The sequence below is a fragment of the Girardinichthys multiradiatus genome, chromosome 8, assembly GCF_021462225.1.
Source record: "Girardinichthys multiradiatus isolate DD_20200921_A chromosome 8, DD_fGirMul_XY1, whole genome shotgun sequence".
Classification (NCBI taxonomy): domain Eukaryota; kingdom Metazoa; phylum Chordata; class Actinopteri; order Cyprinodontiformes; family Goodeidae; genus Girardinichthys; species Girardinichthys multiradiatus.
The window spans coordinates 40865452-40883543 of NC_061801.1; the positions used below are offsets into that span (position 1 = coordinate 40865452).

Below are 18092 nucleotides of genomic sequence, written 5' to 3' on the forward strand. Positions count from 1 at the left end.
GATGGACGGACGGATGGATGGATGGACAGATGGATGGATGGACAGATGATGGACGGACGGATGGATGGACAGATGGACAGATGATGGACGGATGGATGGATGGATGGACAGATGGACAGATGATGGACGGATGGATGGACGGATGGATGTACGGATGGATGTACGGATGGACGGATGGATGGATGGACAGATGATGGACGGATGGATGGACGGATGGATGGATGGACAGATGATGGACGGACGGATGGATGGATGGATGGACAGATGGATGGATGGACAGATGATGGATGGACGGATGGGTTAGGGGTTTTAACAAGGGAAAGGTTTCTAAGAGCATCTGCTCTTTCAGCCATCATGCACAGCCAACTAACAACTCTCAGCAACAGGTGGGGGAGGGCAACACTTGGCTGCGCTCCATACGGTCCAGTCTGTGGCGTTGCACTCAAGGGATAACATGCTGACATCAACACATCAGGCTTTACCCACTTTACAAAGAACAGAGATCAGATTCTGGGGCATAATCAGGGTTGAGCTTTTTGCTGTTCATTCCAGGTTTGTTTAGGTCTTCATCATCGGGTCCATCTGCTTCTAACAGTAAAATAAAGATGTTTGATGAGTTTTCCTCCCCCAGCATGTTACTGCCACCTGCTGGACAGTTTCTGAACAGATGAAACAGGTTGCTGTGAAGAGGAGATGGAGGCTGCTTGTTGTCCAGCTACAATAAAACCTCCATCAGTAATCAATCCTCGAATCTCAGAGTCTCTTTAAGTCAAAACGGCTTCATGGAGTCAATCTGCATAAATCTGCATGAATTCCTCCACAGAAAAAGAAAAACAGCTCCTCCTCAGTGGGCTTTTAAAACGAACACACACACACACACACACACACACACACCAGCTGCATTAACTGCAGATCTGTATCAGGACAAACATCCTGACAACATTTACAAATCTTAACTTCATGTTTATCTGATGAATTTAATCCACTAAAAATGCTCCCAATTTTTCTGCTCTGGTTAAAGTCACCAGATTAATGTCTTCAGAAATATAATAAAGAGTCTGTCTTTGTAAACAGATATAATCTGAGCCGTCCTCAGGTCCTCCACCTGAATTTACCTGCATGTTGACCGACAGCTTCAGTTTAAACCGTTTCTATGCTTTTTATAGATTCTTGTGATATTATCTTATCTGCTGTTAGGACGGCTCAGAGCTGCAGGTCGTCTCTGATGGGTGACCTGCAGGTCAAAGACTTTGAGTCTGAATGTTTTGCTCCTGTTGGATTGAAGCTTCTGCCAAATGGATCAACAGATTTATACATGGCTGTTATGTTCAAGCTCACCACTAGATATCAGTAAGTTTCTTTTAATAAAAGTCATTTGATGATTAATGACATGTTTGAATCAGTTCTTTATAATACAAAACCAGAGATATAAGGTTTTCAGTCGCTAATCCAGAGCTTCAGGTTTAACACTTATTTATCTGCAGACAATTAATTAATCAATATTGACACAAATGAACTGTTTCCATGCGATGATTTAATTAATAAGTGAAAACAGTATCCAGACCAGCCTGGCTCTGTGTGAAAAAGTAATTACTCCCCTGGTTAAATCACAAATTAACTGTAATTAAACTACATTGGCTGGTTCAGTTCCGTAATCCAACCCTAGTTCTGATTACCATCTTACCTGCAGAATCTAGTAATCGCCTAAATAGAACCAGTCTGACAACATGAAGTAGGCTAAAAGATCTCTTAGATCAACACATTATGTCCTGATCCAAAGAGATTCAGTAACAGATGAGAAACAAAGTCACCGACATCCATCGGTCCATCAGTGGAGAACCATCATCCACGCATGAAGAGAACATGGAACAGTGGAGAAACTGCCCAGGAGAAGCCGATGTACCAACATTACTCCTGGAGCTCACCAAGGACTCATTGGGAGGTTCCAGAAGAACCCAGAACAACATCTAAAGCTCTGCAGGCCTCACTGCTTCAGTTAAGGTCAGAGGTGATTACTCAACAATAAGAAAGAGAGACTGTGGCCTCCATGGCAAAGTTCAAAGGCCAGAACCACTGCTGACCCAAAAGAACATAAAGGCCCGTCTCACATCTTGATGATCTCCAAGATCTTTGGCAAAATATTCTGTGGACTGAAGAGACAACATTTGATCTTTCTGGTAAGGTGTCCACCTGTTACATCTGGCACAGCATTTCAGAACCAGAACATCACAGCTGAGGTCCAACTGTTTAAAACATGGATGCTGGTAACCATTCATCACCAAGATATGATGAACTATTGAGGCCCCACCTGAGAGTTTCAATCCTGATCCCGTCTGCAGAAACATCACCATCCTCAGTCTCCATCCGTCTGCCTTAAAACACTCTGAACATTCATGCATGTTTAACAAACCCCTCAGGGACTGGACTGCATCCCTAAGTTTCATTCAGACGCAGGGAATTACATCAGCATCTGCAGCACAGCTAACACACAGTGACAGGTTCTGTAGAGAAAAACATGCTGGTTTCCTCCCAGAGACACAGACACGGGTTTGGTTTACAGCAGAATGAAGGTCCACTTCAGAAGAAGCTGTAATGATAAGAGGATCTCCAGTTTGACACCAGGTGTGGCAGAAAAATCCCTGAACAACGTTCCTCAGAGAAGGTCTATGAAAGATTCTCTGAAGCATCTGGGGTGGGATGATGATGGAGCAAAGAGGAAAAGGGATATCCTGCCTGTTGTCGGCCATAAATCCCAACATTGTGAGGGATTGTTCCTTCCAAGATAAGGAGCTTAATATTCAAATTAAAAGCTGTATTCCACATATTTACACTCAGAGACTGTGCTGCTCTAACTCAAAATCTTGACTGCCCACAAATGTTCATATTTACAGTTGAAGTATGTTGCTCAGATTTCATTTCTCCTTCACCAACATCTTCTGTGACCTCACACCCAAACGTTCTCCGCTGACACTGGCCTACGCTCTGAGCTCTGCTGTCGCTGCTTGCAGATTTTCTTTGGTCTCCTGGATCAAACTGGTATCTCCGTCTAGCAACAGGTCCGGCCAAAAGAATGACCATATCTTAACTGTCGTTCAGGGGCAGCTGTTGTTCTTACAGCGAGAGCAGACATAAGAGCGCAGGTTTTATCCGAGAGCGGAGAAGGTTTGAGCGTGAGGAGCAGAATTTAAAGAGTCACAGAAGATATTTGTATAAGAGAAATAAAATCTGAGAGGAGAAACATAGATAACATACAGAAGAGCATATTTAGGAGCAAGTCAGTCAGAGTGTGAGAAGAGAGCTTTGAGAAAGTGCAGTACATTGTCAAAGTAAAAAATATGTGGAAATGTGGGCTGGATGCTCCTCTTCCTCCATTTCTTCCAACAGTGATGTGGACCTGTCAGACCACATTCCTGCTGTGTGATGATCTGAGCCCAGAGATGTGGACGCTGCCCCTGGACCAGATATTTGTGTACCAGCCATTAAATCGGAGTGCAGAAATCGATGCTCTGCTCCTCGTTTTGCAGGAGTTTTGTGAAGTTTGGGGATGTATCATGGTATGGGGAAAACCTCGTTTCCTCCTCTGTGATGTCAGAATGGAAGTGGAAAAGTCCAAGAGAGATGTTAAAGCAACCCCAGTCCAAAAGAACTTCTAAAGGCATGGCTGAGGAAGAAGAGGGTACGGACCGGGACACCTGCTGTCCTGAGCCGTCCCTTATAGAGAACGGTGGAGAACTTAAGAACCAGAAACTGGACCGTGACTCTGTAATGTCGAACTACTTAAGATGTGTTTGCAGGAAGAATGGGAGAAAACAGCTGGACCTCTTCATGGACTGGTATCTTTGATGCAGGAAGATCTTTAGGTGTCGGGGGAAGAAATGGGAACAAAATTGACACAGAAACAGGAGGTTCTGGTGTGGGCATAAAATAATCTGTTGAGCTGAAATCCTTTGATGGTGCAGCTCATGGTCCCATCTGTTGGAGTCTGTAAACTTTACTCTCCTCTGATGGTTCCTGAGGCTTTGAATAAACAGAGATCAGAACTAAGATCTGTGAAGTGATCGGTTCCAGATTCATTAAATCTGGATTCTTCCGGGTTTAAATAAAATCCTTTGCTGTCTCTCTGCTTCTCTCGTTCACCTTAACCCTTGGACCTTGTCTGCATATCAGTTACCATGACAACCAGCAAAGGTCAGCCTTCATCCACAGAATGTGCGGTGCAGCCCGCCATGGCCCAGCTGTGAGCCCGGTTCCCCTGACTCACCTGTCCGTCTTCAGGCCGTCTTTCCTTGGAGCAGCTCCCGGGTGTTTTCGGCTGCCCTCGCTAAACTGTCGGCCGTCAGCGCCTCCTGAAGGCTCCTCCGGGCCTGGTACACCTTCAGCTCCTGCTCCCTGCAGACACAGACATGTTCAGCCTCTGTTCACATTCACTGAGCTCAGACCAGAGTTATATCCAGCTCTACCCAGCTTTGAACCCTGCTGCTCTCACTGGACCTCTTTCTGCTTCATCACTGAGAAATTTAAGCTCCAGGGTTTTACCAGGCTCTCCTCTAGAGTACAAAAACACACAACAGGTTCCATATCAACAGTACTATTATGCATAAATGAGCAAATATGGAGAAGAAACGCATCCTTGCTTGAGGAGTTTGTTGAAAATCTGATCAGATTTAGCAGAACTCTGTTCAGGAATGTGTTTAGGGTCAGGAACTGTTTAGTTGTTGGGTTTTGTTCAGAGTCAGGAGGCTGATAATTACAGTTTTTGGAATCTGTTCAGAATTAGGACTCATGTGGTGGACCCCATCCTCTTCCCTCCACCACCGTGCTTTACTATTTGTTATGGGGTGTTTTTTCCTGATATGGTTTGTTTGGTTTCCTCAAAACATGGAGATGTGGATCCTGGTCAAACATCTCTACTTTGGTCTCATCTGCTCCAGAGGTCCGGTCCTTCATTCAGATGCAGCTTTGCAAACCTAAGTCCTTCTCCAACAGAAACAAGAGGCTTTCTCCTTCAACATTGAACATTTTCTCCAGCTGAAACTTTCCATCGATCAGACTTAAAGCTTCAAGTTTCAGAGACGAGAACGCTCCCAGCACAACTGTGATGTTCAGTGTGGAAACAGAGTGTAGCACCACAGCAAAGCTGCTGTGTGCTCTGTCCACCTTAACAACCAGACTCAAATATTCAGGAATCTGTGAGCAAAGCATGATATGGGATGAGGTTGATGTTTGTGCAATGGGCTGCAGTGAACAGAACTGGAACCACTAAAACATGGAGCTGCTGGACTGAATCCACATGGTACAAACCGCAGGAATCTAGATAAACCCGTGACAAAGGACCAGAATCCTCCTGCTTTTACATTATTTCCAACACGGAAGAGAAAAATGAAAAACACAAAGAGGAATGAAACATGGCGAAGGGGAAGAGGGTGGCAGAGGAGAGGAATGGGAGCAATTTGGGATGACAGGCACATTCAGCCGGAGAGTCAGAGAGGAGGGATGGAGAAAGAATGGGAAATTAATGGAGGGAAGAGATAAAAAATGAGGAGGAGCAGAAGGGAATAATGCTGGAGGGAGAAAGGTGAGAGGAGGAGGGTTGCAAATGAAAGAAGAAAACAGAGGAAGAAAAGGATGCAATACTGGACAGGTGCAGAAAATGAAGTCAAGAAGGGATGAAAGGAAGAGGAAAGAGAAGAAGAACAGGAAACATCGGGAACGAGGAAGATGGATACAGAGATACAGAGAGAAAATACTAGGAAGAAGAGGTAATAAAAGTGTGAAGAATCTACTGATGGATTTAGTGAATGTGCAGACTGTTCCCACAGTGCCCCCTGCTGTCTGACTGCCAGAAGTGCCTTGATGGTTTGCGAGAAGCAATAAGAAAATCACCACATCCAGTCTGATTCCAGCCAATCCCAACATTTCCTGAGGAACCTGCTGAGAACTTTTGCCAACTTTCTCCATCTTGAACCAAGTAAATATGCACATGCTGGGAGAAAAATATTTTTGCATTCCTTATTTTCCAGTCTAATCCAGACCTGGAAAATCCTTAAGTTAAATGGTTCCAGCTTGTTTCGGTTTTCATTTGTATTTCAGATCAGTCAGACTCTTTGAACTAAACCACAGAAAAAGCTTGCAGTATAATTCATTCAAACTTTACAACTGCATCTCCCTGCACTCTTCACTTTTCCTGACTCTGGCCCGTGTTCTCAACATCCTGGGAGTTGGCGTCTCACCGGATCTGCTCGTCTGTCACTGTGAAGGCCTTGCAGAGTGGCTGCGACGTGTTCAGCCAAATAGCCGGGTTCTTCTCAGCAGCCACGGACGTCTGGCCTGTGATCGGGGCCGAGCTCATGTGCAGAGCGCTGGCGATGGCTGAAAGCAGAACATCGTCGCTGGAGTCTGGACCGACACCTGCAGAGATGAGGAGGATGGGAAGATCAGAGGACAAACCGGAAGCAGGAAGCTGGTTCAGCATGAAGTTAGGGGATTACCCTGCAGGCCTTTGGGTAGATCCATCGTACGAAGGACCTGCTCTGTGACGTCCGACGACCGCAGACCTTTCAGCCGCTTCTCCCAGAACAGCTGCGGACACAAACACATCACCTGTTAATCCCAAACTGAAAACTTTCTGAACATCCTGGAGTGAATGCAGCCACAGGACCACGGTCAGCTACAACGTCCTGACCGCTGCCGGGAGAAACCCTCAGGTTCCCGTGTCTCCTGTCAGGGGCTGGGATACATCAGGCAGCAGGACTTCCTGTCAGGACCAAAGAAACAAACTGTGCAGTTCAGACAGTTGGATCAGAGCCTCTCTACAGCTGCAAGAGGAGGATTAGAACTGTTCTGGTGGCATGTGGTCATAATGTTATGGCTGACTGGATTCCATTAAATGGGTAAACTGTGTCCATGTGTTCATGTATTTATAATTATAACATAATTCTTCTCGTCCATCATTTCATCTCAGAGCTTATTTCCCATGACCCCCCAGCACCTTCTCGTGGCTCTGGTTGCCATGACAACCATTCACACCTTCACCTGATGTGTGACGCTCTGGACCCCCCCTGAGGTGTCTGGGTCTCACCTGTCGGGGCTGCTCGATGGCTCTCTGCAGATCTGTCTTCACCTTGTTTCCAGGGTGACTTGTAACCTTGGTAACGGGTTGTTTGAAGATGGACGCTGTCTGCCTGATGGGCAAAGCTGTGTTCAGGTCCGGTTTGCCTCCCTGGGGAGGAAAACGGAAAAGTGTTGGTGTTGTCTTCCCAGCTCCCAGCTCCTTACTTCCCTCCCTGAATCTACTTCCTGAACCAGAGACGGAAACATAAACCCGTCAGTCATCGGGAGCTGCAGGGTTAACTCATCGCCGTGGCAACAACAGGAAGCGCAAGAGTGTGTTCCTGAGTGACGTGTGAATAGAGTCAGCGCACACACACACCTGATTCCAGCCTGCAGAAGCAGAACGATCATCATCCTAGACATTTAACTGCTTCTGCCATGGTTCTGAACACACATCTGAACAGATAAGGCAGGCTAACATGCAGCTCAGTCCTTTTAAAATATGTATGGGCTGTTAAACGCCGGGTTGGTTCCAGGAAACCAGTTCCAGCAGTTCTGCTGAGTGTAGCAGCCGGACTGATTAACAGTTTTTGTTGTAGTTCTAATTAGCATTTTACCTGCTTAAATTACCAGGATCCTGTCTGCAGAGCAAAGGCTTTTACTGGTTATTACTGGTTATTCTGTGACTTTGGGTCGGTGCTGGCGGGAGTCTGTAGTTGAATGTACAGAAATGACCTTTAGCAACATTTGGTTCTTTCAGTTTCTGATTCAAAAACCTTGAAAGTGTTCCTGATAACTAGGTCCTCTGGGTTTTTCTTTGGGCTTCGGCTGCTTTTTCACTCTGTTTCAGAACCTGACCATTTCCTGCTTCTGAACAGATTCCTGACCCTAAGAGATATCTTTGAAAGCTCAGCAGATTCTCAAGATTGAACAGATTCCAGCATCTAAAAGGAATGTTGAAAAGATTTCTGCACAAACGTCTGACTCTGAACAGATTCACCGAACTGAAAACTATCCTATGAAAACCCTGATAAAACACATGATGTGTTTCTGTGGTCCAGACTGATTCTGACAAAGAGGAAAAGGTTCGGTTCACACCACTACTGAGAACCGGACGGTCCGAGTCAACAAGTTTAAAAGGCACAGAGCTACCCTGAGAATGAGTCAGGCGAGACTGAAACCAGACTGAGAAACCAACAGGATGGACACCAACCACACCAGAGTTGAGTCAGAGCAGAAACTTCCACAGAACTGAGACGGGTCGGACTGGAAACACCCACGGAGGTCGGACAGATCCCAGTCCCACCACAGAGAAGAGTCAGAGCTCAGACAGAGACTCACAGGACTAAAAGCATGTGAGGATAAACAGCTCAGTTGACGGGGACAACAGAACCGGACACATCAAATGGCCTGACTCTGTTTCAGCTCCCAGCAGGAAGATCTCTGTTAATCCAATAATCTGTCTAAGCTTTGCCCCCAGGTGGGATCCATTCCTGTTACCTTAGCCAGGCTGTGCGCGTCGTGTCGGAATCTCTGCTTGTTCTTCTGCAGTTTTCCGGGCATCATCTTCCCTGTGCGGAAGTCGAAACATGCCAGGTCCACGGTGTTTCCAAGGTAACGGGACAGCTGAGGCTTACTTCGGAACTTCTTCCCTGTCGGACTGAAGGAGACAGAGGAAAATAAGGTCACTGATGATGAAACCCTACAGACGTTCAGATCCGTCAGTAGATGAAGTGAGGAGAAGCTGAGAAAGTTGTCCTGCTGTTCCTGATGGCTTCAGTTTTTAATGGAAAAGTTTTAAAAATGTTCTCCTGAATTAAAATATGCTGGAAAACTCCTGAAGCATCCATCATTTCTTTATATTCACCTTCCATTAACCAGACTTCGGTTTTTATCAGATTTTTTCACTTTAGGGGAAAAATAACTAAGCAGCTCAGTAACAGATGAAATTCTTCTGGTAATGACAGATGAAACGTGTGGTCGGTATCAGAATAAAGTCACAGTGACACAACTGGGACAAACAGAACCATGAAGCCGAGAATCGGGTCAGGTTAACTTATTCTGAGATAAACCACAGCTGACCGGCTCAGTGTCTGCAGACACTACAGTATCACACACAGTTTAAACATACCCTAGATCCTTCAGGGTTCTACTTATCAGGGCAAAACAGACATGATCCGGTCTTTATGAACTGATTCTCAGTGGGAGAACCTCTATAACTGCAGCCTGTCAGGAAGTTTGTTGCTCTGCAGCATACAGGCCAGGGCGGAAAGACATCAGCAATGACCTTAGAGAGCCAACCCTTGCTCCCCATCAGATGAGACCAAAGGAGAGATGTTAGTCCATAAAGCACAGCACCATGTCTGGCCAAAGGACCTGGGTACCTTGCAGTCACTGAGTGGAACATGTAGTATTCTAGATGTGAGTCCAGCTGAAGCTTGGTCCAAACCGGGTCATCAACAGAACAATGATCACAAACACAGCAGTAGATCTACAGCAGGATGGCTGAAATAGAATTAAGGGGTTGCAATGGCCTAGTCAAAGTCCGGGCGTTAACCTAATTAAAATGCTGTGGTGGAACAGCGCAGAAGCAAAGCCTCAATGGGCTGAAGCCACGTTGGAATGAAGAGTGGACCATGATTCCTTCACAATGATGTAAGAGATGATGAGGTCAGATAGAAAACCAGCCGAGAGTTAGTCCTGCTGGAGGAGGTTCTACAAGCTTTAATTCTAAAATAAAATAAAATAAAATAAAATAAAATAAAATTAATTCTAGAATTGCGCCGCTCAAGGTGGCAGCAGGTTGGAGTAGCTATGTTACTTTTGATTCTGATTTATTATTTTTTGGGAACTATTCCTCTTGTACAGTTGATTTTTTTTGGACAACTGTCCACTCCGGTGTCGGATGCTGTGCAGCTTGGAGGATTTTTCTTAATACTTTCTATTTTTGGACATTTGTTATGAGGCATTGCCATGGCAACGGGGTTGTTTCTTACAACCGGAAGCAGTTGATTAATATCTCAAAAGCTCAAATAATACTTCAGCTACAACCCCAAATCCCTGATGAGTTGAAAAGGAGATGCCGTGGATGCAGAGCAGGAGCTAAGAGAGAAGAGAGAGAAGGAGGAAGTTCAAACCATCTCTTCCGTCGGTTATGATGGGCAATGTGAGATCGTTGGGAAACAAGTTGGATGAACTCCAAGCCCTACAAAGGACCCAGCCAGAGTACCTAGCATGCAGTATTATGTGTTTTACTGAGACATGACTGCAGGATCATATCCCCGACTCCAGCGTCTCTCTGCCGGGCTTTTTAACCATACGAGCAGACAGAGATTTAAAGAGGAGCGGCAAATGTAAAGGAGGTGGACTGGCAGTACTTGTGAACAACAGATGGTGTAATCCAGGACATGTTACTGTGAAGTGTCATCTCTGCAGTCCAGATATTGAACTGTTGGCAGTAAGTTTTCATCCATATTATTTACCCAGAGAGTTCACCAGTGTTATTTTGGCAACAGTTTACGTTCCACCTTCCGCTGTTGCTGACACTGCATGTGATGCCATCAGCTCAGTTGTTGCTAAGCTACAGACACAAAAGCCCAATGCTTTTGTGGCAATTTCTGGTGATTTTAACCATGCTTCATTCTCTGCTACACTTCCAACGTTTCAACAAGGACTCATACATCTCTACAGCAAGACCTCCTCTAGGCAAATCAGATCACAATCTTGTTTTTCTCTGCTCGAAATATAAGCCCCTTGTTCAGAGGCAACCTGTAATAAAGAGGACTGGGGGAAAATGGTCACAGGAAGCTGAAGAAGCTCTGCAAGGTTGCTTTGAGGCTACAGACTGGGACGCACTGTGCCAGCCACATGGAGAGGACATCAATGCCATGACTGAGTGTGTAACCGACTATATAAACTTCTGTGAGGATAACATCATCCCCACCAGAACCGTGAGATGCTTCCCCAATAACAAACCTTGGATCACCAGTGACCTGAAGGACCTGCTTAACAAGAAAAAAAGAGCCTTCAGAGAGGGAGACAGAGAATTATTGAGGAGTTTACAGAAGCAACTTAAAGTCAAGATAAGAGACAGCAAGGAGGTGTACAAGAAGAAGCTGGAGAGCAAGCTCCAGCAAAACAATATCAGAGATGTGTGGACAGGGATGAAGAAGATCACAGGCTTCAAGCAGAAGGAAGATCAGACTGATGGAGGTCTGGACAGAGCCAATGAACTGAACACATTCTTCAATAGGTTCAGTTCAGAAAGAAGCTCAGCATCCTCCTCTCCTGCTCACAGCCAAACAGACATCCCACCTTCCTTTGACCCACAGGACCCACAGCTGTCCAGTAACACCTCACATTTTTTATCTTCCACCTCAGCCCTAGACCCTTCTGCTTCTACATGTTTGCCTTCAACCATATCAGAAGATGCTGATGCTTCCTTTGCTTCCCCCTTCCACATGTGTGTCTCAAGAAGTCAAGTGAAGAGACAACTGGAGAGACTGAATCGGAAATAGGCTGCAGGTCCAGATCATGTCAACCCTAGAATCCTGAAGGTCTGTGCAGAGCAGCTCTGTGGGATTCTGCAGCACCTCTTCAACCTTAGCCTGGCCCAGAAGAAGGTTCCGGTGTTGTGGAAGACCTCTGTCTTGTTCCGGTACCAAAGAAAACTCACCCATCAGTCCTCAATGACTATAGACCTGTTGCCCTGACATCTCACATCATGAAGGTCCTAGAGAGACTCCTGTTGGCCCACCTGAGTAAGCAAACAATAAACCATCAGGACCTCCTTCAGTTAGCTTATCTCTGTGGAGTTGGAGTTGAAGATGCCATCATACACCTGCGTCAACAAACCCACTGTCATCTGGACAAAGCCAGTAGCACTGTGAGGATCATGTTCCTTGATTTCTCCAGAACATTTAACACAATCCAACCTGATTTTCTTTGTCAGAAACTCCAGAAGACTCAGGTGGAGGCCTCAACAATCTCCTGGATCAAAGACTACCTGACAAACAGACCACAGTTTGTGAGACTGAAGGGTTGTGAGTCTAACCAGGTAGTCAGCAGCACAGGAGCACCACAGGGGACTTTACTCTCACCATTCCTTTTCACTCTGTACACCTCAGACTTCCAGTACAAGACAGACTCCTGTCATCTGCAGAAATACTCAGATGATTCTGGAGTTGTTGGTGGATCAGAGATGGACAAGAAGCTGAGTACAGGAAGGTGGTGGACCGCTTTGTGGCATGGTGTGGAAACAATCATCTCATCTTGAACGTGAATAAAACAAAGGAGATGATTGTAGATTTTAAGAGAAACAGGAATAAGTCAAAAACTATTTCTATCATGGGAGAAGAAGTGGAGGTGGTGGAGGAGTATAAATACCTCGGTGTTCACCTGGACAACAGACTAGAGTGGAGATGCAACTGTGAAGCCATCTACAAGAAGGGACAGAGCAGACTGTACTTCTTGAGGAAGCTTAGGTTCTTTGGTGTTTGCAGCAAGATGCTGCATATCTTCTATAAGTCTGTTGTGGAGAGTCTGATCTCTTCTACCATCATCTGCTGGGGAAGCAGCATCAGAACCAGGGACTTAAAAAAGCTCAACATGCTGATAAAGAAGTCTGGTTCTGTTCTGGGAACTCCTCTGGAACCTCTGAAGATCATTGTGGAAAGACGGATTCTTCATAAAATGAAGAACATTATGGAGAACCCTGATCATCCTCTTCATGAGACTGTCCTACAACAACAGAGTGTCTTCAGTCAGAGGCTTCTTCAGATCTGCTGTAAGACGGAGCGCTACAGGAGATCCTTCCTGCCCACAGACATCAGCATCTACAACGGCTCTTTGAAGACACCTACACCTGTGAGCTACGACAACATTTAATTTCCCTTTGAGATTAATAAAGTATTTATGAATTGAATTGAAGCTCCTGAAGCAGGTTCTACAGACTGCCGAAGGATGTTCTACAAACTCATGAAGGAGGTTCTATCGATTGCTGAAGGAAGTTCTAGCTGTTGGATCTGGGGATGGATATTTTAATTAAACTCATCGAGCCAAATCTCCTGCTGCTTCTGGAGCTGAAGAAGCAGCCATCAGCAGTAGCTGAACCCATGAAGCCACCTCAGTGTTTTCAATAAAACCGCTATTTATATTCCGACTTCCTGCTGTGAGAATCCGGCAAATATGCAAAGCTCCAGAGCCAAAGAGGTCAGAAATAAAACATGCCTGCAAATTCCTGTTTTAAAGTCTGTATCCGCTCCTTCCAATCTTTCATTGGGAATTTAATAACCAAGGTTCAGGAGCTGCAGCTCTGGAGGCCTCGGCAGGGTATTGCTGCTCTTCCAGTAAGCTGCTGACTAATTTCTTTACTGGTAGGTCTGATGAGTCACATCACTGCTAGAACTGAAAGTGAACCTTTCAGGAAGTGACAGAGCTGCTGGCAAAGCCGAGCCTCGGCCACCGATCACAGGAAGTGATGACAGCCGCCGCCTCGCTGCAGGGCTGCAGCTGGAGCTTCTTCCTGTGTGACCTGATGCAGCAGCAGAGAAAACATAGCTGCAGGGTCCTGTTTGATCTGATCTGAAGAAACATGATGAGAAACCAGACTAAAGGAGAAGAAAGCCTGGGAATGACTGATGGAGTTTCAGGGCAGCAGAAGGCCCGGGTCAGCACCTGATCAATAACAATGAGCTCATTGCTTCAGTATGATATAAAAGTTACCTTAGTGTAAGTTGTAATTTTTTAAAATAGGTTTTTAATGAAAGCAGTCATAAAAACTGATAAGAAAAACAGGACCACAGGAAGTGATGCAGTAAATTTAGACCCTTCTGCAGTGGACTGGCGACCTGTCCATGGTGTACCCTGCCTCTCGCCCATAGACTGCTGGCCCAGCTGACCCTGCGACCCAGTGTGGAAGAAACGGGTATAGAAAATGGATGGATGGATGGTTTAGCTTTTCTTGATTAAAACCAATATTTTCAAAGTCTTGTTAAAGTTGCTCGCTTTCTCTGGTCTGTTCAAACAAAACCTTTACTTTAATTATTAGTTAAAGTGTCCAGATTATTAAAAAACATTTATAAACTACAGAGAAGCTGGGGCAGTGCTTGAGATGATTGCTATACCAAATGCTGGACTGGGACAATTCCTGTGGAGTGGCAGACTAGGGTGGTGTTTCCAACTTTCCAGAAAGGGGATGGAGAGTGTGTTCCACCTCCTGCATGAGTCATTGATGTTCTGGGTTCTTCTGGGACCTCCTGCATGAGTCATTGATGTTCTGGGTTCTTCTGGGACCACCTCCTGCATGAGTCATTGATGTTCTGGGTTCTTCTGGGACCACCTCCTGCATGAGTCATTGATGTTCTGGGTTCTTCTGGGACCTCCTGCATGAGTCATTGATGTTCTGGGTTCTTCTGGGACCACCTCCTGCATGAGTCATTGATGTTCTGGGTTCTTCTGGGACCTCCTGCATGAGTCATTGATGTTCTGGGTTCTTCTGGGACCTCCTGCATGAGTCATTGATGTTCTGGGTTCTTCTGGGACCACCTCCTGCATGAGTCATTGATGTTCTGGGTTCTTCTGGGACCACCTCCTGCATGAGTCATTGATGTTCTGGGTTCTTCTGGGACCTCCTGCATGAGTCATTGATGTTCTGGGTTCTTCTGGGACCACCTCCTGCATGAGTCATTGATGTTCTGGGTTCTTCTGGGACCACCTCCTGCATGAGTCATTGATGTTCTGGGTTCTTCTGGGACCTCCTGCATGAGTCATTGATGTTCTGGGTTCTTCTGGGACCTCCTGCATGAGTCATTGATGTTCTGGGTTCTTCTAGGACCACCTCCTGCATGAGTCATTGATGTTCTGGGTTCTTCTGGGACCTCCTGCATGAGTCATTGATGTTCTGGGTTCTTCTGGGACCTCCTGCATGAGTCATTGATGTTCTGGGTTCTTCTGGGACCACCTCCTGCATGAGTCATTGATGTTCTGGGTTCTTCTGGGACCTCCTGCATGAGTCATTGATGTTCTGGGTTCTTCTGGGACCTCCTGCATGAGTCATTGATGTTCTGGGTTCTTCTGGGACCACCTCCTGCATGAGTCATTGATGTTCTGGGTTCTTCTGGGACCACCTCCTGCATGAGTCATTGATGTTCTGGGTTCTTCTGGGACCTCCTGCATGAGTCATTGATGTTCTGGGTTCTTCTGGGACCTCCTGCATGAGTCATTGATGTTCTGGGTTCTTCTAGGACCACCTCCTGCATGAGTCATTGATGTTCTGGGTTCTTCTGGGACCTCCTGCATGAGTCATTGATGTTCTGGGTTCTTCTGGGACCTCCTGCATGAGTCATTGATGTTCTGGGTTCTTCTGGGACCACCTCCTGCATGAGTCATTGATGTTCTGGGTTCTTCTGGGACCTCCTGCATGAGTCATTGATGTTCTGGGTTCTTCTGGGACCTCCTGCATGAGTCATTGATGTTCTGGGTTCTTCTGGGACCTCCTGCATGAGTCATTGATGTTCTGGGTTCTTCTAGGACCACCTCCTGCATGAGTCATTGATGTTCTGGGTTCTTCTGGGACCTCCTGCATGAGTCATTGATGTTCTGGGTTCTTCTGGGACCTCCTGCATGAGTCATTGATGTTCTGGGTTCTTCTGGGACCACCTCCTGCATGAGTCATTGATGTTCTGGGTTCTTCTGGGACCTCCTGCATGAGTTATTGATGTTCTGGGTTCTTCTGGGACCTCCTGCATGAGTCATTGATGTTCTGGGTTCTTCTGGGACCTCCTGCATGAGTCATTGATGTTCTGGGTTCTTCTAGGACCACCTCCTGCATGAGTCATTGATGTTCTGGGTTCTTCTGGGACCACCTCCTGCATGAGTCATTGATGTTCTGGGTTCTTCTGGGACCACCTCCTGCATGAGTCATTGATGTTCTGGGTTCTTCTGGGACCACCTCCTGCATGAGTCATTGATGTTCTGGGTTCTTCTGGGACCTCCTGCATGAGTCATTGATGTTCTGGGTTCTTCTGGGACCTCCTGCGTGAGTCATTGATGTTCTGGGTCCTTCTGGGACCTCCTGCATGAGTCATTGATGTTCTGGGTTCTTCTGGGACCTCCTGCATGAGTCATTGATGTTCTGGGTCCTTCTGGGACCTCCTGCATGAGTCATTGATGTTCTGGGTTCTTCTGGGACCTCCTGCATGAGTCATTGATGTTCTGGGTTCTTCTGGGACCACCTCCTGCATGAGTCATTGATGTTCTGGGTTCTTCTGGGACCTCCTGCATGAGTCATTGATGTTCTGGGTTCTTCTGGGACCTCCTGCATTGATGAACTCTTGGAGTAATTCTGGTAGGTTGGCCTCTCCAGGGAAGGTTCTCCGCTGGTTCATGTTGTCTCCATGTCTGGCTGATGGTTTTCTCTGGAGTTCCAAAGCCTTAGAGATGGCTTGGTAACCCCTTCCAGACTCACAGATGTGAATTACTTTGTTTCTCATCTCTTCTTGAATTTGTTTAAAGTATTTAGCATGATGATTTACCAAGGGATGTAATTACTTCTCAAAGAGTTCCATAGCTTTTCCCTTGAATGAATTAAAACTAACTTTGTATTTCCTCAGGGTCTTTTTGTCTCCTTTAAATCCTGTTTGATGATCTGAAACATTTTATTGTAACGTAGTAAAAACAGACGAAATGTTTACGGGGGTAAATACTTTTACTCAGCCCTGTTTGTTGGGTTTAGCTCCTTGTATGGTCACATTTCTTTAACATTTTCCTGAAGAGCACTTTGTTCTTTTAAATGTTCCTATACGTTCTTCATCTGAACTGTACTGTATAAAGACAACCATCCAGAACCGGATACAACTAGCTGGACTGGACTTTAACTGTAGCTGAACAGAAGTTGTTAAAATGAAGTGAGAGTAAAAAGAAGTATACGTCCAAACTGGCCCAGTCCCTGGATCTGACCTGTTATTCCTGTCAGCGCCAGTAAACAGCTTGTTTTCTGGAAAAATACTCCCAGGAATGTTTATCGGGATATTTCTGGAACTACAGAGAGGTTTCTGACAAAACGAACTTCTCAGACTACAATAAATTGGTTCTGATCAGCAGCTGTTGGTTCTGAACTGATGGATCACCTGTAGTAGTAGACGTCGCTCTTTCCGGCGCTCAGTCCGGACTTCCTGATCACTTCCTCCTTCTTCCAGCCGGGCGGCAGAGCCGGACAGTCCGTCCTCTTCCTCTCCATCACTGGCCGTTCCCACCGCGGGGCTCCCGATCCTGATCGGTTCCGGTGAGTCCTGGTGATCTCAGGCGGACCGACGTCACCAACGTTAACGACAGCGGTCCCGCCTCGGTTCGGGATCTCTCGGCTTAACTCGGTCAGAAAGTATCTCGGTTCAGACAGTTGTGTGACCTGGGAGGTCCTGACGGAATAACAGCCTCGGTTCCGTGTGTCCGCGGGGCGAACCGGTGGATCAAACCAGCTGAACTGGACCAACGGCAGGCTGTGACGTCTCAGGTCTCACTTCTACGACAGCCTCACGCACACAAACACGCACTCTGTCCAGAGATCGTCTGTTAGAGAAGATCTCTCACTCCGGACTTAAAAACATCTGAGACTACGAACTTATTACAGTTCCGGTATTTTTTTTTTTATAATTATTTCCGCTTAAATAACCAATCAGAGAGCAGTATTTAAAGCGCAGGAATGTTTGAGCTGAAAGTAAAGAAAAAATAATCCTTGCGTGGGAACTGAAATATTCAGCAGCTCACTGAAGGACCATCAGAACTTCCTTATACACCATGAGCATAAAAAGAATAGAAATAAATGGAGCAACACTGAGTGCGAGATGCTGAGATCAGGTTTTACCAGGAAATGTAAAAACGATCTAAAGAATCCCACACGTCAAATGTCCAGATTCAGATTTCCAAGGTTTTCAGACCTTTTGGGGCATATTTTAATAATATAAACTGTAGTTAATAATTTCATATCAGATATTTCTGCTGTGGTCAGGCATCAGATATGAAAGACTGCAGTATAAAGACATCTA

The 18092-nt window shown here is 45.9% G+C and overlaps 1 protein-coding gene across 4 annotated transcripts in view; it reads right to left on the reverse strand.

Annotated features, from left to right (window-relative positions):
• mbd2 (methyl-CpG binding domain protein 2) overlaps nucleotides 1-17653 on the reverse strand; it is a 29329-nt gene extending 11676 nt beyond the window's left edge. For 2 of the 4 annotated variants that reach the window (XR_007039413.1, XM_047373467.1), the window contains exons 1-6: nucleotides 17178-17652; nucleotides 8551-8710; nucleotides 7079-7219; nucleotides 6489-6579; nucleotides 6231-6408; nucleotides 4262-4389 (exon numbers count right to left, since the gene is read on the reverse strand). Coding sequence is in view for 3 of the 4 variants with exons in the window: in XM_047373467.1 (XP_047229423.1) it covers nucleotides 4272-4389; nucleotides 6231-6408; nucleotides 6489-6579; nucleotides 7079-7219; nucleotides 8551-8710; nucleotides 17178-17287 (798 nt within the window). In the remaining variant the exon portion in view is untranslated. Of the gene's footprint in view, nucleotides 1-4261; nucleotides 4390-6230; nucleotides 6409-6488; nucleotides 6580-7078; nucleotides 7220-8550; nucleotides 8711-17177 lie in introns of all 4 variants that reach the window. The other 2 variants (XM_047373466.1, XM_047373465.1) reach the window with 2 other exon arrangements.
• Between the last annotated feature and the right edge of the window lie 439 nt (nucleotides 17654-18092).